Here is a 23,376-nt window from a genome sequence, read left to right on the forward strand (position 1 = left end):
TTCCTTAACATCTTACCCAAACCCCCTTCACACATTTTAAACACTGTTTTTTTCAGATTAGATAATATACTTTAAATTCCAAACTACTGTTTCATTTACTCATTCACTCATTTTTATATCACTAAGCACATACAAGTGTGCAGTTTCATTCATGAAGGATGATACCCCCTTATGCAGGGCTCCCGATCCCTTTCTCTCTCCTACTGTGATGTGGTCACCAAATCTCGGCCCTCCAAGCTCAACATGACCAACACGGAACTCTTTATCTACCAACCACCTGTATCACTGGGCAGATACAGTGAACTACCTGAAGCTAAAATGTTTAAACTTATTATAGTAGAAAACAGCCTATTTGCAAAGCATCTACGCATAAAGCCAGCTACTTCTGCACCAGGATCACCTTAAAAAAGTAAGTTACCTCTTGCCCCGCTTTCCTGTCAAAAGTCTCTTTACCAGGCAGTGCTCCCTTCAGAGTACACGGGGCTCCCCAGAACACACTAAGATCCTTCCCCCACAAACATATAAGAGGGGTAACAGCAGCAAGCCCATAAAGGACGACCAGTAAGGTATACTGACTCGGGAGTCTGGAAAGCAGCAGAAAGGAAAATTTCAGGGTCTAAGAAGTAAATCTGAATTGTCCCAAATCAGGACAATTCTGAGATGCCAACTAAGGATTTGGTCCTTAACAGAAAAATGTTTACACGTATCTGTACTAATCCTCTTTCTAAAAAGAGGAGGGACATCTTACTTTCCAATTCTTCGCTTATTCTCTGAGAAATCTGATTAGCCCTCATTTTTTTAAACTTAACATTTTTTATTATACCTTCGCAGAAATCAATTTTTAAACGAGGATCCATATATAAAACTGTACGTTGCTTTCACGTTCATAACACTTCTTAAGTAAAAAGCCCTCAAATTTCCATGCATTTTAGCTTACTCTCCAATCAACTTTGGATTTCAAAATACAAATATTTCATCTTTGCCCACTTTCTTCCTTTTATTACACATTTACATCTTTATGAAGTATAAGAGGATGGCCAAACTGCTAAAAATTCCTTAAACTCATTCCTGCCTTCGTGACTAGTAAAAGAAAATGGGTTTATCAGTTCTTCTGTTTAACCATTTAAAAGACAAATAACAATGTAATGTTCTAAAATGTATATGGCCTAAATGTTCCGTAAAAATTAATATGCTGCATGTGCCTGAATCACTAACACCATGGTCTCTTCATCCCTCTATCTATGCAGGGATAATACAAATTTTACCTGTCCTCAAGCCCTTGGTACTGTACAGTTACAACTTCAGACATCCCAAGTTCAATAACTAACACAGTTTAACACTCTACAAGAAGTCACGAGAACAGCACTGACTGTCAGAAGGCAGGCAAGACAGCAGAGCGCGACTCTTGCTCTTGTTCCCTAGGGAGAAGGGAAGCGTAGAAAACGCCGCAGAGAGTAATCTACATCTTTAGGGAGCTACTCCTTTACTTTATTTTTTTTAACATTAATTTTCTTCTGAGGGTTTTACTCAACTTTCCATGAACTAAATTATTAATCCTCATGAGCTTACTGTGAAAAATAAAAAGTACTCTCTCTAAACTAAAATCGGGGAAAAAAGAAAGTCCAATAGTAAAATCAGAGTTTTTTTTTTTAATTGTAAAGCAATTTTTCACTTTTTGACTATTAACATTACAATGAAAACTGGGACAATAAAGGAAGTAATACTTTGAAAGGCAACTTTTCATCCTTGTGGAACTCTTCATGGATTAAACTGAAGTTAATTAAATTGAATTTGCTCTAATCAAAACCAATGACCTTGCTGAATAGAAGAAAAACAGCGTAACTTGCTGGGCTTCACACCTAACAAGTTTATTCTTTAGCAAAGAACTATACTAACTTAGGAACACTACCAAAATTCAGTTATTCCTACATCACCTATTATGGACTCTGGTCTACCCACTCACATGAGTGCAAACCTGGGTATTTTTTTCTCTTCCCTACCAACAATCATATTTATCTATGTCTTTTTACATAGCCAATTTTATAATTTGGGGTATAATTAATAAAATATTATCCATTTAGGTATCTCTAGGAATATTAGTTGGAAGCTTCCATAATTTCATAGCACCATTAATTCATTTTCTTAAACTCTGGTCTGGTTATATGAAACAGTGGTTTCTACCAATGGGAGTCTACTTTTCTAAGTTCAACATTTTAATATTAGCAAACATAAATAACATAAGGCCACATACACTGTGGAAAAAAATAAACCTAGACCAAAAGGAACCAAACTCAAGGTTGATAGAAGTTTAAAATATGTCTATTTTAATTATGATTCCTTAGACATATATAATTTTCATCTCTCTAAATAGAAATATATAATAAAAGTATTCTTGGTCTGATGTATTTTTTTGATGACTTTAAACCATTTACAAATATTTTTGACTCTGCTGTTCTCTTATCACTTTTATCTAATTCTCAAAATATGAAATCATGACATTGGGTGAAACAGCTCTTTGATTATTTTAAGACAAAGAGCTTAATTCTAATGACTTTGATAAACCACTCATGAGATGGTCAAGATTACTTTTAACTCTAGAAAAAAAAAGCATTTTGTCATGATAAAAGTTTTCAATTAAAATACAGCCAATGTTCCCACCTGTTGTAAAATGAGCACTGCATAAGTGGACTTTGTGGACTGGTGGCGATATTTGCTAATTCTGTTAGCCAATCCACCTCATTTTCACGGTAAGTGTTTTCTGATATTTCTGAGGTATTTTGGTTCCAAGATGGTCTTGGATATTCTTGATGTGACACATCTGAACTTAGCTGGTATATGGCAGATTGAGTAGGATCACTCTGAACAGCCTGAAGTTCAGGAAGATCATCTGCAAATAAGCACACTCGAAATTATAAGAAGGAAATTACTAATACAGGGAACAATTCTACAATCACACCTGGAAGACAGGTCCTCAAATTTAGCTAATTAATTTTGTGAGAGGAAACGTGTAAATTCTAAATGTTTTCTTGAATGAAAACAAGTTTCAACTGAAAAAAAAAATGACATCTTATACATTTAAGGGCCAACAGAGTCTGACAGAAAAGTAAACCTAGCAAATGTAAATGGATTAATGACTTCACTACTCAAACCATGTAACTACCACAACTGTTCACCAACTGTTCTGTTTGTGTTTGCTGACTTTTTCCCCCAGTTTTTTATAGCTCACCTGGGAATAATCCATATACCACTGAGACATTTTTATGTTAACATGTTAGAGGAAAAAGGCGTTTTATGGGTACACAGATGTACTTATTGTTCACACACTTGAACCTGTTCAACAAGATTACTGCAATATATGAAAACAACAATTTTCAAAGATGAAACCTAGATCATATTATATATTTTCAGGTACTACTTGTTAGACTTTATCTATGCTAAATTATTTCTTTTTAATGAGAAAGTCTGAACTCAGTAATATTTACTACTTATTTTTTTCCAGAAAGTGTGTTCCCGAAAGGTAGTTCATGACAGACTCTCAGCTACCCAAGAAAGAAAACTAGAAATAGTACCCAAGGACCACTCATGTACATGCCAAGGCTATGAACACTGTAAGATAGACTGAATTCTAAAAAATTGAATTAAAAATTAAAGAAAAAGAAAGGAGGGGAGAAAAAGCATCTTGCAGGCCTTAAAGAAGAAAAACCACCACCAAAACAGCCCTCTTTGAAACACATACCTACAAACTCTACAGATCCACTGGGTCTCTTCAATATATGTCAAAAAACTCTTCCAGTCTTGAGAGTTCTCCTAAACTGTCACTATAAAAGTACATACTCCTAATTCCTATTCAGGGGAATATCCCAGAATAGCTCACTAAAACAGAAATGTCTTACAAGTACTGATTCAAGACACCTATTCATAAAAGTGACTAGAAGGTATCCCCCCCTTCACAGAGCAGCTAAAATATCACACCAACTTAAGACAATTCCACTCTGTAATTCTCATGGTGGTGGAGCCGTTTCCCTTCCCTCACTGCCAACACTGTTCTTTGACTATCTTTATTTACTGTAAAGGGTTCATTTCTGTCTTTCAAGTTACGGAAACTACTTTTAAACTGAAGTCATGAGGGGTGGTACAAGTTTTTGACCCCCTGAGCCCTAGGTTCCTGATTTCCTCCTGAAACCTAAAATGTGACAATGGAGGAATCAACTACCTGATTGAACTGGGGCTTCTTGCTCAATAGTAACCACTCCTCAATGAATATTCGGGCCCAGCAATCTCTTAGCATTCAAACAGGTTATGTCCCAAGACCTTTAAGATCTCCAAATTTCCAAAGAAGACTCCAGCATATAACCTCCTTTACTTCATCATTTATAAAATGAGGACACTCACATCTCAGGTTTTTGGGAACATCAGAGAGAAATGCATATTAAATGGGAACAAAGCCAAGGTGAAAAGTTGGCAGCAAGCCAAGATCACTCTTCACCTGTTCACTGTCTCCAACAGCGAGCTCAAAGCAATACGATTCAGAGTCATACCTCAACAAACCTACACACTTCTACAGGTCACGTATCTTTGGAGTAGCTCAGCAGTAGTGATAATCACAAATGTCAGATCCTCAAATTTCAAGGGTCCACTGTAATTTCCCCATCATACCAACAAACCAGGCGTGAATAGTGGCCAGCATAATTTGCTGAGCTCACATGGATATTTCAAAAGTAACATCTTTTGAAAAGCCACACAGCAAGGTTTTCATAAGGTGTTCAAAGGCTCATCTTTATCCACAAAGGCAGTTTAGTTTGAAAATTTGTAAATGAGTCTCTATGATAACCATAAATAGCCCCAAGTTAGGTTGGTTTTAAGTAATACTTCACAAGCAATAATAAGAGAACACTGAAAACTTCTGATGTACAAAAACTTGACATACTTTTTATCAGTTCAAGGTAGGTGGAAAAGCTAGCTAAACATGAAAATTAATCTGAATCTCAGTGAGATTCCTAAGAACTTCATTTTGTTTACCAAGCTCCATGTGCTCATCACAAGAGTTGTATCCAGGTGAGGATGGCAAATTTTCATTACACTGCAGCAACTCCAATGAGTCATTCATTCCTGAAGCTCTCTTGTCCATTACTAGCAGGAGTTTCTGTACTGCATTAGGCACCTGATTTGTCTTCACTTCCCACACCATGTTATGGTGCTCCGACTTAAAAATAATATAAGAAAAAAATGTCAAGTCATGTGATTTGGAAATAATGTAAGTATAAAATAATGTAAGTATAAAGTCAATCAGAGACATCACAATGTTGTATCTTTAATCACACATTGCTATCTGTATCCCCCTCAAAACCTTTAGACATGGACGACTGAAGGTCTATTCTATTTTGCACATATTTTGGAAGATTCTATTTTAATTTCTCTAGTATTTATCAACTGTGTTCATTATTTTGTTTTCTCATCTTCTGAAAGTGAACAAGTTTAACGAACTTAAAATTACAGTCTCTAACGAATATTTTTAAAAGTTTCTTGGGACTTCCCCAGCAGTCCAGTGGTTAAGACTCTGCACTTCCACTGCAGCGGTCGCGGGTTCGATCCCTGGCCAGGGAACTAAAATCCCTCAAGCCGCGTGGCAGGGCCAAAACAAAACAAAACACAAAAAACAAAACACACAAAAAAATAAAATAGAAAAGAGTTTCTTAAAATGGCCATATACTATACTTCTTATAAAAATAAAAATGTTTTCTTAATGAGAATTTGGGACCTAACCATACTAAAAAGATACCTGACCTTCTGAATAGGCTACAATTTTTACAAAGATTAATAATATAAAATGTGGTTATACCTTTTACACTCTTGCCTTTGGACGATGATCAAATCTGTTATTTAACATGGGTGACAGAAGCAGCAAGATTTCCTGATTTCTCACTACTCCAAATCTCATTTTTTAGATGTTCTAATGAGTTAATATGAAATACACAAAAAATTCTAACATATAGTTTTTTTTCCTCAAAATAAAACAAAATATACTGCTCTTAAAAGTCAACAAAAGTCAGGACTCCCTGGCAGTCAAGTGGTTTGGATATGGCGCTAACTACTACCGGGGTTAGCCGAGACCTGAGTTCGATCCCTGGTCAGGAAACTAAGATCCCGTGGTGTGACCAAAAAAAAAAAGTACCATAAAAGTCAGGTACCCTAGCCCAGGATGATCAAAAAATGCAGTGAAAGGACATTTATACCAGAGCTTTCTAAGCCATGTCATAATCACCAACAAACACTGACAGATTTTTTTCTACAAAGGCTTTTCCAATGAACTTTTAAATCATGAAATGTTATCCTGACTATAAAATATATGACCACTGTGGAAAAAAATGAAAAAAGCTTTTCTTAAAAAATAAAAGGAATATAATAATTATCTCTCTTTTAAAAAATTTACTTTTTATTTATTTATGGCCGCGTTGGGTCTTCGTTGCTGAGCGTGGGCTTTCTCTAGTTGTGGCGAGCGGGCTTCTCATTGCGGTGGCTTCTCTTGCTGCAGAGCACGGGCTCTAGGCACGCAGGCTTCCGTAGTTGTGGCTCACGGACTTAGCTGCTCTGTGGTATGTGGGATCTTCCTGGACCAGGGCTCGAACCCGTGTCCCCTGCATTGGCAGGTAGATTCTTAACCACTGTGCCACCGGGGGAGCCCCTATAATAATTATTTCTAATCCCACCAACCCGAGTTAGATACTGTGACATTTTGATGTACTATCTTACAATCCAATCTCTTTTTCATGCACAGACCTACGTTTTACCTAAATAAAATCATTTATTTTTCTTCATACTTCATATTATATATATTAATAGTTGAGACCTTTTCCTTAACATAAGTTCATAAGCAGTTTCCTATGTCATTAATTTTTTCAAAGATCTATTTTAAATAGTTAAATAATATACATCATCAGGATGTACCAAAATTTATTTATCCCTCCTACTGCTAAACATATTCCCAGTTTTTCCAATCTTCTAAATAACAGTGAATTTACATTCTTTTTTTTTAAGTATTTGCTTATATCTGGTTATTTCTTTAGATTCCCAGAGACAGATTAGTAGTCGGATGGCAATTAAACATCTTAAGGCTTTTGACACATACAGCCAAACTGACCACTGCCTTACTTTATTTCTAATATTTTATTTCAGATGCTTTCTGCCTGTACTCCTCAAATATTACCCATTTCTTGGGCACTTAGAGCCTTACACAATACCGACTGTGAGATGTAGTATGGAGTAGTGAAAAGGGCACTGGGGTAGGTGGAAGGAAACAGGTTTGATACCAGCTTAATCACTTACTAAGTCACTAAAGTGACTGAGCTTCAATATCTCCATCTGAAAACAGGGCTAATGACTCCTGCTCTTTTCTTCCTAGAGCAGTTGTGAGGATGAAATGAAACAAAGTGAGTAAAAAAAAAAAAAAAAAAAAAATGTAAAATGACTTTAAAAAAAACTTTTTTATCCCTAGACTGACATAGGGCAATATTATGCATACTATGGGCACTTCATGTTCTAAACAGGATAGTTATTGAAAACAGTTAACAACAGGAGACCAGACAACTAGCTATTCAGCTTCGGTAATTTCCTCCCTGGGAAATCTGACAAGTTATCCAACACATCTCAATAAAAAGTCACAGATCATACCACTACTTTAAGCAAATAACAGTTTATCTAAAAGATGTTTGAAGCATTCCCAACAAATGAACACTTTTCCAGTAGGTACAAGCTATTATGTAGTGATTAATCACAGTCTTATGATATAGTTACAGCAAATCTGCTAGGGTATAACAAATAATTTCCTACAAAATTGGTGGCTACAAGAGATATGGTAACACAAATCGACTTCTCAAGCGTAAGTAGCCAAATCCTGATTCTGAGCCTCCACCTTCTCGTTGCAAAAGCCAAGCAAACTTAGCTTGATCTGAGATTCTCGACCCTAGTGGCACACAGAACCATGTCTGCTTCAAACCAGTGATGCCCAGGCCCCACCTTCCTTCTGAAGCAAGTGGTTTATTTGGTCTGGGGTACAACCCTGGTGCACTGGTTTTTACTTGTTTTCTTTCAAAAGAACCCCTGGTGTGTTGTGAGAACCAGCAGGCTAAAAATGACTGCCACATTCCTTTTTATGTAAATATATGTGTGTGCGTACATATATTCATTTATTTAATACATATTATGTACAAGGCACTATACTAGGTGCATCGATGAACAGCTTATCATGAATCTCAAGGAATCTTCACTTTAGTGGAAAGATATAAGCAAATGACCATAGTTCTACAAAGCCAGGGCTTGGCTATGAATGGGTAAAAAAGAAGGATGGGAGGCTCCCAATGAGAGAAACTCACACGAGCAAACTCACACAGTTAGCAAAGGACTGGATGAAATCAGAAGAACATAGAAGCCAGTAGGCAGGATGGCCTTTGTGTCTCCTGGTCATCCATCAATACTAAGGCTGGAAAGGCAGACTGGGATCAGAATCTTCAATCCTAATTTAGGAAAACTGGTTAGTTGGTTTGTTTTTTGTAGACAAGGGTAAGTAAGGACTTCGACAGTAGACTACTGAGTTCATATTATATTTGCTACTTGCCAGCTATGTGCCCTGGACAATTTATTTAAAATCTTTATGACTTGTTTGTAAAATGTAAATAATAAAAGCATCTGTATAGGTTGTTGTAAAAACTCAGTGAACTCATAAATGTCAAAAGCTTACAGTAGTGCCTAACAGAGCAAATTCTCAATGTAGACTGGCCAGTATTATTATTAGCAACTAGCAGACAATGGGAACCACTGCATACTTTTGAACAGAGGTCTAACATGATCAGAACCACACTTTAAACATTTTTTTGAGTCTATTTAAAAAACCATACTGAAACACGGTATGAGTCTGCAGGAACATCTATAACAAATATTTAAGGGAGAGTGTATTAAGAGTAGAGTATATTCACATTCCCAATTTCTGTCTATGCCACTCGCTCCCAGCCTCCTTTGAGAGTTCTCATGAGGGACTTCCCTGGTGGTCCAGTGGTTAAGGCTCTGAGCTTCCACTGCAGGGGGCCTGTCAACGGGAAGATCCCGCATGCCCTGCCTTGTGGCCAGAAAGTCCTCATGAAAGAAACGGTAATTGGTAGTATCAGTGCAGACTCCTTGTTTAGTAATGCCCCAAACATGAGAGAAACTAGTTATTCTGTGTAAGTTCTTGGAACAATCAATATTAAGTTTAGATGGCAGATTTTAACCCTTCCCATAGAAAACTTTTCAACATCTTAAGTACGGAGAACACAATTCATCATCCTGACTTAGTGACTCAAACTCCGTATCAACATCTGTACATGCCTCATATACAGATGTGACCGGCCTAAGTCAGCCCAAGTTGTAATCTTAAACTTGAAAAATTTCTCACTTTTCCCCTTTATTATGAAATTCAGAGTTGCGATATTCATGTATACCTGTCCTCAGAGCTCTCCTTACGGGTAGGAAGCAGAGCTGCAGTTAGTTTGTGGTGTCCTCCCCCTCCCTCTGCAGAGCCCTTTGGTTTTCTCATTCTTCCCAGATAGGTTCGCTCTCCGCCTCAGCAGGTCCCAGGTGCCCGGTCACCATTCACTCTGCACTCATATCTCCTTGCAACTTCTAGCATTTCTTCAGCACTGTGTCTTAGTAAGCTACCAACATCTCATCACAATACTCTTTAAATGAAGTTGGAAAAAAACATTTTAGTTTCAAAGCAAGTAACAAAAGGGACCAAATAGGGCTTCCCTGGTGGCGAAGTGGTTGGGAGTCCGCCTGCCGATGCAGGGGACGCGGGTTCGTGCCCTGGTCTGGGAGGATCCCACATGCCGCGGAGCGGGTGGGCCCGTGAGCCATGGCCGCTGAGCCTGCGCGTCCGGAGCCTGTGCTCCACAACGGGAGAGGCCACAGCGGTGAGAGGCCCGCGTACCGCAAAACCAAAAGGGACCAAATAAATATTTGTTGAACTTGAGTTCTATGTGTTTTCACGTCTCATTGCTCAAGACTATCAAAAGTCTGGTCTTGAGATAGTGGAAGTTTTCCTTCTGTAAACCTCCTGTACAGTAAACGGGAGCCTAGACTTCAAGTCAACAGACTTGAAGTTCACCTGCTAGCCAGGTAACCTGGGGCAGGTCGCTTAATCTCAAGGTGCCTCTACTTATCTCACAGGGCTATTGTGAGAATTAAATAAAATACATGAAACCAAAATTCAAGCCCACACACAAACGTAAGCTTTTTGTCTCTCAGTTTTCTGTCAAATTATAGTATTGGGGGGAAACAAGGCCTCTGATACCCTAAAGGAACACCAGAAGAGTCCGTACTCAAAAATAACTCCCCACATACACCAATTTAGATATTCATTATGATAAACAAGCTCCTCTTTCAAATTTCTCCTGGTAGAGCTAACGCTATTGTTCATTCATGCTTTTGAATACCACTTTGGTATTACAGGATTGGACATAGCTCATCTTGTGTTTAGTTAACTCTGTACATGTCAACTCTTCACTAGATCTGTGAATTCTCAAAAAGGAAGAGTAAAATTCTCCAGCAGTTGTACTTTGAAATGTCATGTTCAATATTACAAATTTTTATTTTATTGAGTGGGGATGAGAAGGCCCTACTGCATTTGTTTTGCAAACTTTCAGAAGTAAATATCCACAAAATCTTAGGAAGAGATGCCTAAAAATAGCCAAGTCTCACTGAATGAAAAAGAAGGAAATTAGGTTTTACTAAATGTCTACCTACTATGTGCCAAGCATTTCCACATACTTCATTTAATTTTGTATAAACTTCAAAACAGCTCTGAACAAAGTATTACTCTGGATGAGGAAGCACTTCCCTGGAGGCCCAGTGGTTAAGATTCTGCCCTCCCACTGCAGGGGGCACAGGTTTGATCCCTGGGTCAGGGAACTAAGATCCCGCATGCCGTGCAGCACAGCCAAGAAAAAATATATATATAATAATAATATTCTGGATGAGAAAAACAGGGCTCTAATGACTGAATGGGACCATTTTCTCTTCAAAAAAAAAAAAAAAGAAGAAACTGAGAAAAAGGACAAAAGGGATAGACCAACATAAGTTAGACATCTAATTTCAACTACGTTCAAGTGCCAATTCTTCCCTGACTCCTTATCTTTCCATCCTCATTATGGACATCAAGGAAAGGATCTTCTACATGCCCTCCCTTAATCCTGAAGAACTTCTATATCAAGCTCAAACTGTTTGTGGGGAGAAGGTGAAGAGACAGTAATTTGCAATTACTTTATAACTCTAACATGAGGAATTGAAGTGGTATTTAAAATGGATTACATAATTCCAAGCTAAAAGAAGCCTCCATAACAAACTATATTAAACATAACTTTCTACACCAAAAGCAGTCGAAGTCTTAATGTAGTTCTTTCAGAATATTTCCAATGAAACTTCAAACAAAAGATTTCAGAGAAATGTTTCTACAACTCTAGTTTGCCACAGTGCTGAGGTAAAAAAAAAAAAAAAAAAAAAAAAAAAAATCCACACCCCAACAGTAGGTGGTATTCTTTCCATAAAATATATTACTGTAGAGCATCACTTACCATCTATATGACTCTGAACAGTTGAACTTCTATGCCTCAGTTTTCTTCTTTCTAAATGGGACCAGCACCTGTCTACCTTTCATAGTTATTGGAAGTATGTAAGACACTACATCACACACCCTTACCTGGTTCCAAAGCATTCTCCTACCAATCAGTCGCCCAGTGCCAAATACATCTACATAAGCTCTTATTAATTTTGTGCTGACTTGACACAAAATACTGAAATTGATGAAGATAACAGCAAACCCCTAACACACCACTACAAGCTATCCACAAACCTGTTAAAAAGAGTACTGTCAATTCACATAGTACTTAAGATGAGTCACTGTATGAAAAAACCTTTAAATCATATATGAAAGAATTCTTACATGAAATTTATTTTCCCAAACTTGATTGTAACCGTAAAAAATTTCACATTACGTATAACAACTTGTGGAAGAAGCTTTTCTAAACTACTACCAGTAACTTCTAAAAATTCAATCAACTATATTATAGAAGAAAATTATTTTTCTATTTTGTCTACAGAAAAGGACAGTGTAAACTATGATATGAAATACCAAAGTAAATGCAGATCAAAATATGACGGTATATGACTATTACTGATGGGTCAGGCATAAACAAGAATATACAGAATATCATTGTTAATAAAGAATATCACTTTTCCTCAATTTTGTGATATACAAACGTATTTGTCAGCTTAAAAAAATTTGTTGTGATTTCTCATTCTAGATAAAAGTTCGCCTTCATACTCAAAAGATAATACATGTAAAATACCTGGCATTGTCTCATTAACATGGTACTAACTTATCATAATTTATGGCAAAAAAAGTACTAATATTTTCATTTTAAACAGAAATACAGCAGACCAGCTAGCAATTCTCCCTCAAGGGCCTTCAAGGTCTAGTTTATTCATTCATAAAGCCCGTTAGCCTTCATCACAGAGCATTTGGATAGTGAGGAAAACGTCCAAAGAAATTAAAATACAGCGGAGGAGACAACTCTTAAAGCGACAGTACCATGTTTGAAGTCTGAGAAGCAAGCACTGTGAAACATGGGAAATCTTGGGAAATCCCGGGAGAAGGTAACTTTTAAAATAACATATGCAGTAGAAGTTTGAGAAGTGAACAAGGGGGAAGAGTTTTCCAGGCTGAAAAAGGTAATGGGGCTTATGAAATTAAATAAAATGGAAACTAGAAAGTGAAATCAAAATTTCATTCTGTAAATAATATATTAGTCAAGTTAGAATAAACAAAAACTATTGTTTTAAAGTACTTTGCTATAAAGTGGCTAAACGGCTTCCTCAAAAGTATAAAGTAGCTCAAAAACTTAATGAGTGTATTTAATTCTTTTGAATATAATTCAAATTTCCTTAAAACTTTGTCAACAATTACCTGCTCAGCAAGAACTAAGTAGTTTAATCATGGAAACTCAACAGTTGACCCTAACACTCTCGTTAGCAAGCCAAACCAGAAAATATCAAAAACAATAACAAAAAGCAACGACGGAAAGAACTAGAAGTACATCACAAATGTAGATCATTATCAATAGTTAAACAATAGAAAAGTATTTACAAATGTTAAAATTATTTTAATTCTCAAAAGGTAACTTTAATTTCAAGACCACTGCTGGGAATCACCTGTTATTGCTAGTTAGAGGGAAATAAACCTAAAGCACTTAGTCTAAATTGTTGGTAGGACGCCAACACTTTGCAGTATATACACAACTCCCTTTTACCCTCCTCCCTTCTTAGCATCACTGGCTCCCAGAGCTAAAGAGTCTTTGAGTATCTCCCTGCAGCCACAGCTCCTTTTACAAAAGATTCTTGCTGAAAACTCCTAAAGAATGAACTCTAGATGGTGTAGAACGCACCGCGGAAAGCGAAATCCCCTAGACTGCGTGTAGCGTTAGAAGAAGCTACAAAAACCGGGCCCCGACTCTCGATTTCGCCTGGATTATTTGTTTTGTTTTAATCTGCCTGGGGCAGCAGTATAGGTTGGAAGGCGGAGACTGGAATCGCCTGCCAAGCCTCGCTCTCGGTCACACAGAGGCAGTGCCTCCCGGTTCACGCCAAGTCCATCCCCCACCCTCTTTCGCCATTCATCGCGTTCCCCTCCCCTCCCCCCATCATGTGACCGCAGCCTGGACTCCAGGCTTGTTTTTCCCCTCAGCTCAGCCCCACCGCGCAGGCGCCAAGGAGCCCATTCATTCGAACTGCGTAACAATGAGCCCCAGGGCCCAGCGGCTCCGCGAGCTTCCCAGCTCGACCCGAGCCCCTCTCGGCCCCTAAAGAGGCGGCGCCTCACGGCAGTCCCCCACCCGCGGCCGGCCGCCCACCCCGGGCCAACCTCCGACCCTCCGCCCACTCGCGAGGAGTTGAAGTCAAACTTTCCGGGGCAGCCCCGGCGCCGCGTCGGCCCCCTTCCCCCGCCCAGGCCCGCCCCATCTCCGCACCCGGCTCGGCCACCCACCGCGCCACCCTGCCCGGAGCACCGTCCTCGCCTACGCCTCCCAGCCCCCGCCCCGAGACCCCCACGGGCCGCGCCGCCGCGAAGCCCAGGTGAGCTTGCGGGAGGCGCCGGTCCGGTGGGTTCGCCTCGGGCAGATATCGGACGGTTAACTGCCCCCGCCGTGAGGAAGAGGAGCGCCGACCCGAGCTCGCCCGGCCGCCCGATACCCTCGGGATCCTGCCCCTCCCTTCCCCACCCCCACCCCTTCCCGAACAGAAAGACAACAAACCCGTCGCGGAGTGCGGGCAGCCCCGGCGCGGGCCGCCCTGGCCGCGACAACACCACCAGCAACTCGTGTACCCCTCTCCGACTGACGCCGGCTTCCCCGGCGCACGTTAATGCTCCCGCCGCCACTCTTAGTCCTCAACCGAAACTTTCCTACTTACCAAACCCGTCGCCATTACCAAGTCTTTCAAGCTTCGTCTTCCCCCTCCCCTCAAACCCCCGGAGGTTGAGCCTCCTCCCAGCTCCTTCGCCCTCTTATTGGTCTGTGGAACTGCCATTCGATTCTTCCCCTTTCCCATTGGGTGATACCGTGTTCCGTCTCGGGGGGCGGGCTTGTATTGACTTTTGTGTTGTGTTTAGTGGAGAAGATGGCGTGTCAATCACTAGGGTGAGCGCTTCGGATTGGATTGCTGCCGAGACTGCCGGGACCCGAGCCAAACTTTGCCCGCGAAATGGATTGTGGGTTTGTAGTCTCGGCCTAGCTGCGTTCCTCTTAGGAACTGCACGTCGGAGGAAACGATTGGACTACATATCCCAGAAGCGCGTGCACAGTACAGGCTTGATAGTAAACAAGAGTCATAGGGACACGTGTATCAGCTCGTTTGTTTTGGTGTCTGGGACAAAAGGGAGGGGGCGGAGGAAGTGAGTGTTTTAGAGCTTTGGCCTTTTCTCTTCCTCTGCTAGCACTTGAGAGCCGCCCCAAACCTCTCGCAGCACCCATTCCGGGCCATAAACAGCCAGAGTCGCTCGCTGCTCAAAGTTTGGCAGGAGGCCAAGGTATTGTTTTAGTGCGAGGGGAAGGAGATGACTGCACAAGCGGAAGCAGCGCTGCCTCGTGGGGGACCCAGTCACCCACAAATCACGGCCCCAGGCATAGTGGGGATAATAAAGGTGGTGCTGGGCTCCAGTGGGAAGACTTAGCATTATTTTATCCTGAGCCTGGCCTCGCCCCTCCCGGGACAGCAGCTTGAGATTTCTCTGCCAACTCTGTTCAGTTCACCCGAGATTTTTTGAATGCCGTCTACGTGCCAGGCACCGAGAGGCTTGGGGATGAACTGTGAGAGAGAAGCTCGGGGTCTGGAGAATTTACAAAGCTCGGGACGGGAGGGGCGAGGGGCGATTACTACTGACTTTGGAATTAAGGGAAGTCAAAGCGATGTTTTCCATATTGACCAGCTTGCTCGTTGTTTAAGGTAATCAGAGGGGTATAATGTGTGACTTAAACATTTGTGAATTGTTATCTGAATTTCCTTGGTGAGTTTTTGTTAACCAGTTTTTCTCTCCAGAGGTCTTCCCATTGATGAAAGAAGAATGTCTTCCCACTTCGTTTTCACTAGGAGTTCCTCAAGTTACTAATGCTCTGACTCACCCGAGGAGGATGGCTTCTCTGGCTTTATAGTTACCGTCACTTTAAATAAGGCTGTCCAGTCCCTAGTCTATAATTGATGTTTTTACCATTCCCATTACAAAGGCATTATTCACCTTTTTTCTTTTGAACCTTTAGTGTTTAACCATTTAAGCTATGCTTTAGGTTTTATATCTTTAGATCACTGTATGTATGCTTAAAATTAAGGGCAGGAAACATATTAGTGAGAAATCTATAAAGTCAAACTTTTGGAAAGGAGCCTTAAATCATAGCTGGTTATTCCTTTAAACCCCCTACATTTCCTGAATTTTTAAATCTATCTGAAACCCACATAACAAATCTGGAAATCCAAAATAACTTTCCCATATTGCAACAAGTTTCCAAATTCTCTTAGGGATTCCCTGTTCAAATCCTTCAATGGAAATTATGGAATAGTCTTCCCTACCATGTGATCAAAGATTCACTTTCTGTGTTCACAAATAGTAATCAAACATTTTTTTGTAATTCAGAGGACCAATAAAATGCCTAAATTTTTCCCTGAGTAAAAAGGACAAGATTTGTATTTACAATCATTCAGAGATTAATGGAGTGACCCCAGGACTCGAATGTGGCCCTGCTGTTCTGTGTATATTTATTTTCTTCCCTTTTTTTTTTTTTAACAGTGGAGGGTCATTGTGCCCCAGAATTGAAAAATTGAAAATATGAACTCCAGTGTTTAATTTCTTGACAGAAAGAAAAATCCATGGAATTCCCCTGATTACTGAAAACTAAAATCTGAGCTATTTATGAGTAACTCCCTCCAGGAAACTAAAAAGCTTTCCCTCCCTGAAAAATGAACTCTCAAGAGCTGGTGCCACTCCTTTCTCCCCTTCACTGTATAAACCATGAGATCTACTTTTGGCTGAACCTTAACTTATTTTAAAAGGTTTTTTAATTGAAAGCGTTTACTAAAAGCCTTAGTGGAGGTATTTTTATTTGTGGAATAAATGGGATGATGTGAAGAATAACTTCACCTACAGAAGATGGCAAGAATAACTTCACCTACAGATCAAGCTGTTGTACATTATTAGAAATGATTATCTTTTAATAGCCCTGTAAAGGTTTTTCTATCCATTCATTCAAAAATATTTATTCAGTGCCTACTATTGGTTGACCACTGTGCTAGTTGATAAGGATACAAAGATATAAAATATTTTCACATACTCTCGTTTTTGTCCAAGTCATTAAATAGAAGAGTAAAATTCTCATAGTTCAGTCACAACTGATTAAATATCAGTGTTAGAATCTCTATACCTCTAAGTGGACAATTAGTCCTGTCTTCTGACTCTCCTGGGAAACTAAATGCCTAGATTAGTACCTTATGTATATTTAACAGGAACATCATCATTCATTCTTGGATGGCTAACAAAACCAGCCGACTCCTAAGCCAGAACAAAGATCAAAGTACAAAACCAGTAAGATCTCTTTAGAAATCTTTACATATGTAAATTCTACTCTTTCACTAAAACAGATATAAAGAATTTTTTATCACTAATATATTATTTATATATAATAAAATATAAAATGAGGTTTATATTTTATATAATGGATATAAAATCTTTATATATATATAAAGAACATCTGTTCATAAGACACTTCCATGATAAAACTGACATTAAAAAATTAGTTTCTTTAAATAGCACCTACTTTTGGTTAGACAGATATGATATACACACACACATATTACACATAAACTATGCCCAGATAGGTCAAGAAGTTGTCTACTAACATCCAAATGTCTTTTCAGCAGTTTGTAAAATACTTCTGTCTTTATAAAGAAACATCAAGTTCTAGTTTGTTAGTTAAAAAAAAAAACTAGATAAATCCTATTTAGGGGTGAAATTAAACAATGTATTTCCCTGGATTCCACCACATCTGGTACACCAATGACTACTGTGCTGGACTAAGAAAGGTAGGAGATAAAGCACATGGCACTGCTTAAATATTTAAAATATTGCTGTTGGGGGAATACCCTGGTTGCGCAGTGGTTAGGTCTCTAAGCTTTCCACTACCCCGCACTCCACGCCCCTCCCTCTTCCCCAAGCCTCTCGGTGCGGCCAAAAAAAAAAAAAATCGCTCTTCAAAATGTTAAAAGGTAATGAAATCATTCAAATCAAGTACTCAAATTAGAAAATGGAGCACATAGATGGACTAAAATAGTTAAGTGCCCAAACTTTTCAGGTAGTATCTTTCTTGGCAGATTATTTAAACTCTTATACAAATATCCTTCCATATATCTTAGTATACTTTATTAAATGAGCTAATTTTATAATTATCTTAGTTCAAAGTACTCAGGTAAACTCAAATTGTAAGGAATTGCCTGGGAATTAAATGATGAGGGCCCTTTCAGGACTGAGAAATATGTCTTTTGTGTTTGTAATTTTTGATGCAATTAAAAGTTTAGATTTTCCTCACATGACCATAAAGCAAGACCTTTCTTCAGTGGTTGATATGTGGGTGACATAACGCAATCACCATTAGGAGGAAGAATCAAGGATTGTTGAAACACACAGATACAGAGAACAGAGTAGTGGTTACTAGAGGGAAAGGGGCGCGGTGGGGGGAGGGAAAAATGGGTTAAGCGGATCAACTGTATGGTGACAGATGGAAACTAAATTTTTGGTGGTGAGCACGCTGTAGTGTATTCCGAAGTAGAAATAGGTTGTACATATGAAACATATAATGTTATAAACCAATGTTACCGCAATAAAAAATTTAAAAAGAAGAATTGTTGGGTTTCTGAGATAGGTAGGGTTTCTGGCTGGGATACCTGTGGTGTGTCAGTGCTATTGTCAATGCTGTTGACAGAGATAGGGGATGTTGGAAAAAACAGAGATGGGCACTGGGAGAAGGGGAAAGGATGGGGTCAAGTTCAGATGATGAGCTCCCTGTGCAGGCAGGAAATTTTTGTACCCAGTTCCTGTAAGCAGCTGAACGTATTTGTCTGGCGTTTAGGACAGCCAAGTCTAGAGAAATAAACGTGGGTGTCCTCAGCCCTCAAAAAGTTTTTGTAAGTTGTGCAATTTAGTATTACTGAAAATGTATTAGAGAAGGCAACAATTCTATTAAAAAAAATTTTTTGGATGTGGACCATTTTTAAAGTCTTTATTGAATTTGTTACTATATATATATATATATATATATTTTTTAATGTTTTGGTTTATTGGCCAAGAGGTATGTGGGATCTTAGCTCCCCAACCAGGGATTGAACCCGCACTCCCTGCATTGGAAGGCGAAGTCTTAACCACTGGACCACCAGGGAAGTCCTGCAACAATTCTATTTAATCCCACTTCCACTTCATAAAATCAAGAAGCAGAAATGTAACGGTTTTCATCTGCTCAAAGGACAGTTCTCAGGTCTTTCATTGCAAATTTTCTAGAATTCCTGTATCTGAACTGTTTAACACAAACTTCCACACATTTTCTTTTATGTCTGTTTGGTATCCTAGGCCTTTCTCTATGTATTGATACTTTCTTTTAGTTGCCAGTAAGATGTAGCTCATTTTAGAGACAACTCTGATAAAAAGCAATTAAGATCATAGGAGTAATATATATTTAAATGTGCTACACTTAACATTTTTGCTTACATTTAGCTCCCCCCAAATTCACATTATTTCATCCTTCCATATTTCTTATGCATCTTTCTGTCTGGTCCATATCGTATGCATCGTTTTGTCCAGGCATAGATACCTGCTGAACAGGTGAATAAAAGGAGAAAATAAGCAGCATGAATTTTCTTATTAGTATATAGTGTATCATATGTTATGCTGTAGGTTATATGTTGTTTTGAATGTTGACCCCGTTAAAAAGCTTCCATGTGCTTTATGTGTCACTTGCTGTGTAGATTCATCACTATTTTTTGAGAACAGATCTCATCTTCTTATGCGTATAAGCACTATCTTATAATTCATTTTGATTCCCTCACGGTGCCAATCACACAAAGGCAGACAGTATTTGTCTCATTAATACACGCCAACTCCTTCAAGTTACAAAGCATATCAAAATGTGTGCTATAGTAATAAAAATATGGAAGATAAAATTTCAGTTCAGCTTTAAAGGGCAATTAAAAGATTTGCCAAAGATGTCTTTACAGGGAACACCTCTCCTAAGATAATTAAGATATTATTTGGCTTTAAAAAATGTCATTCATATACATTTCAAGAATACAGTCATTTTGTAAAGAGAGTTCCACTTGTATTAAATGTCAGCTTTCGGCCTAAAAGATGCAGTGCAGTTCTAGTGATACATGGCTCACTCTCTTGTTCCTCAGCAGGGACTGTGGTAGGTTTTAAGGCAGAGATGGAAAATCAGCAGTTAGAAGCAACTCTATCCAAGATTTTCCCTGGGCATATTTACTGCTCATAAACTCACTCAAGGGTTCTACTTTGTAAGATTTTTTTATGTGAAATAGAAAACATAGAGGGTTTCACTTCTGGGTTGTTACAGTCAAGCGTCAAGGCTGCTTTTGTCCTTTCAGAGACCATTTCCAGCTCACTCTTAACCTTGGAAAGAAGGAAAAAAGGCCATTTTTGTTTTTCCAATTGTGACCAAAGCCAAGTGCCTGATGTACATTGAGGCCAAACATATCGGAGTTTGGAGCAGAAAAAGGTTTACTGCAGGCCAAGCAAAGAGAATGGGGGGCTCGTGTTAAATTAAAAAAAAAAACCAAACTCCCCGCTGGGTTTCAGGGAAGAGTTTTTAGTCAAAATTTGAGGTGAGGACACAGGGTGTGACTTTCTTCTGATTGGTGGGTGGTGAGGTAATAGGGCGGGGCTTCAGGAATCTTGAGCTCAGCCTGAAGTTACCATCCTCCACGTGCTTGGGGACCTTAGTTCCTGTAGAAGAACTCAGAGATGTACCAGATTGTTACGTGTATCTCTTCAAGAGGAACCACGACCCTGCCCCTTCTCTGCACTGTTGTTTCTTTACTGCTTTTTCTTTTTTCCCATTCCCTCACTTCCCTAATTAGTAACATTGAATCTGCCCTCTGGAACTCAGGGAAAGTCTAGGAGGCTGAAGCCTTTTCCTACAAACAAGAAGCGGGACAGGAAAGGCTTTTGTTGTGTACCCCACAGGTCCTCCTTGTTGCACAATTTAGAGTAATAAATGCATCTACTTTAAAGACTCAGTTATAATTGGTACTAACAGAACATTTCACATATTACATTTTGCAGTGACGTTTTAATCTTTTTGGAAACCGGCAAGACCCAGCTGTGGTTAAATCAGAATCTGGGAACAACACCTAACAGGTGGCCTTTCATTTTTAAGGTGGAGACAATTACCTCCGTATCATCCACCATCACATCTTCCCTTATATAAGTTACATGCTTCTTCAGGATTTCCTAGGCAACTTTAAATTTACAAACTTAGAGCATAAAAAAGGGACAGGAAGACCCAGATCTGTTGGTCAAATAGTTTTCCTTGGAAACTCTGTACACATTTCTCTATATACTAGGCTCAAACATCATTAAGAGAATATGAGTGTGGACAAAAAAACATTACCTACCATTTCAGTAAACAAAGAATGTTGCCTGCCCTCCAGCCAGTAGCCACGGTGCCACCCATACCAGTGCGCCCTGAGGGGAATTCAGGATGGAGAAAAACACGATACTGGCCCTAGATAATTAAGATATATATCAGAGGAATAATTTCAATGAGCCCAGACTCTTGCATCTCCCCATACACAGAAAAGCACTAAAATCACTGAGATCTTTTTGTGTGTGTGTGATTAGCAGTAATCTTTTGATGTCTGACTACATTTTTGTTTTTTCAGCAAAAACTCCTATACATCCTGGCCCCTCCCTTACCTCTTTGGAACAGTCCCTCAGAGCTATCTGAGAGGCTGTTGCCTGGGCTGTAGCCCTCAGTAAGGTCCCCAAATAAATATATTAATATCTCACAACTTTTAGGCTGTGTGGGTTTTTTTTTCTGTTGAAGTGACAGACCAAGAATTGCAGGAGGAAGCAAGGGATCTCGATTGCCCCTGAGTTCTGCCATGGATGCACAAAGTAAATGACTTGGATGGAATCACTGATTTTTCTCACTTATACAAATGGGATTGTTAACCTCTCGTAATTATTGTTGGGCACACAAGTCCTCCACAAACACCTGGTTTACCTTATTGCTAACATTTCCATTATTCATTTTATTTTCAGGGTGTTTTTTTAAAAATACTCGTAAAGACTAACAACTGTATAGTTTCAGTTGCTCAACCAGTTTTGCTGCCTTGAAAAGTATCGTGGAAGAGGTAAGGTCTCAACTCTTTCTCCAATTTCCTTCTTTCTTTCTCTTTTTTTCCTCCAATTTCTTCTCATCAAAATTCTTTCTGATATTCAACATGAGGCCATACCTCACACTTTTATTTTAGAAGGCAGCATTCCTTATCATTCTATTTCTCCCTTATATATTAATAATCCTGTTTCTGCCTTATGTATTAATAGTTCTATTTCTCTCTTAGGCATTAACATTTTATTTAGATAGGAGAATCCCTTTTTCAGTTGTTTAAGCTTGATAATACAGCTTATCCAGATGTATTACTTACCACGCTAGGCTTATACATTATTCATATTCTTTAAGAATGCCAAAGGCCATCTAGTCCTTGTCACAAATATAACATTCCTTGAAAAAAATTAGGAAAAATTATATCCATATTTTAAAGATGCTTTAGAAAGGAAAAGGACTTAGCACTTAATCCTACATATTTCAGTAAAATCCAAAATTCCTTGCTTCATGCCGTATGTTTCGCTTGCAGCATTTTAAATAGTCTGCTAGCCAGGGTTTAAAGAATGAACCAAAAACACATTCACACAGCATGCGTCACAAGTAGTATTTATGTTAAAGTATATGCACCAAGACATATACTACCAAATGTCAAATAGATAGCTAGTGGGAAGCAGCCGCATAGCACAGGGAGATCAGCTCGGTGCTTTGTGACCACTTAGAGGGGTGGGATAGGGAGGCTGGGAGGGAGACGCAAGAGGGAAGAGATATGGGGATATATGTATATGTGTAGCTGATTCACTTTGTTATAAAGCAGAAACTAACACACCATTGTAAAGCAATTATACTCCAATAAAGATGTTTAAAAAAATTAAAAAATAAAGTATATGCACCAAACCCTAGTTCATATCGAAAGGCAGGACACACACGCACGCGCACACGCACACTCTCTCTCTCTCTCTCTACATAAAGGGAAGCACCTTTGTGTTAAAAGAGTGTCCTCCCATAATTCTTAGCAACATAATGCATCCTTGAATGAAACATCAACAGAGAATTTCCAAATAGTAAGGACTCTTGGTCTGTGATTAAATAATGGCATTCACAACTCAAACTTGCGGTGTTTTAATTACTTTAACACATAAATTCCCTAGTGTGCTAGATTTACTTGGTTATTCTAAATGGCCGAATTCGTCTGTAACATACCACAACTATTTAAATCACATATGACCAATAGTTAAGATTTTTAAAAACCTATTGCCCTACAGAACCATACCTCCTTGCTGCATGATGCTCAGGGCTTACCTTTCACATATGCCCTATCTCTGTCATGCTTTTCACATAGTACAATGTGCACTATGGAAGTCACATTAAAGAAACAAGTGGGAAAAAAAAAAACTCATTGAAAACACTTTATTATAAA

General features: G+C 38.9%; 1 protein-coding gene across 4 annotated transcripts in view; it reads right to left on the bottom strand.

Moving 5' to 3' along the window:
* The window catches only part of HBP1 (HMG-box transcription factor 1), a 31,015-nt gene extending 16,487 nt beyond the window's left edge, over nucleotides 1-14,528 (bottom strand). The window contains exons 1-5 of one of the 4 annotated variants that reach the window (XM_060020257.1): nucleotides 14,494-14,528; nucleotides 9,471-9,707; nucleotides 8,384-8,510; nucleotides 5,020-5,203; nucleotides 2,659-2,887 (exon numbers count right to left, since the gene is read on the bottom strand). In XM_060020257.1, coding sequence (XP_059876240.1) covers nucleotides 2,659-2,887; nucleotides 5,020-5,203; nucleotides 8,384-8,461 — 491 coding nt within the window. In that variant the 5' untranslated portion in view covers nucleotides 8,462-8,510; nucleotides 9,471-9,707; nucleotides 14,494-14,528. Of the gene's footprint in view, nucleotides 1-2,658; nucleotides 2,888-5,019; nucleotides 5,204-6,430; nucleotides 7,381-8,369; nucleotides 8,511-9,470; nucleotides 9,708-14,493 lie in introns of those variants that run through there. The other 3 variants (XM_060020258.1, XM_060020260.1, XM_060020259.1) reach the window with 3 other exon arrangements.
* Between the last annotated feature and the right edge of the window lie 8,848 nt (nucleotides 14,529-23,376).

The sequence above is a fragment of the Delphinus delphis genome, chromosome 9 (genome assembly GCF_949987515.2).
Source record: "Delphinus delphis chromosome 9, mDelDel1.2, whole genome shotgun sequence".
NCBI lineage: Eukaryota > Metazoa > Chordata > Mammalia > Artiodactyla > Delphinidae > Delphinus > Delphinus delphis.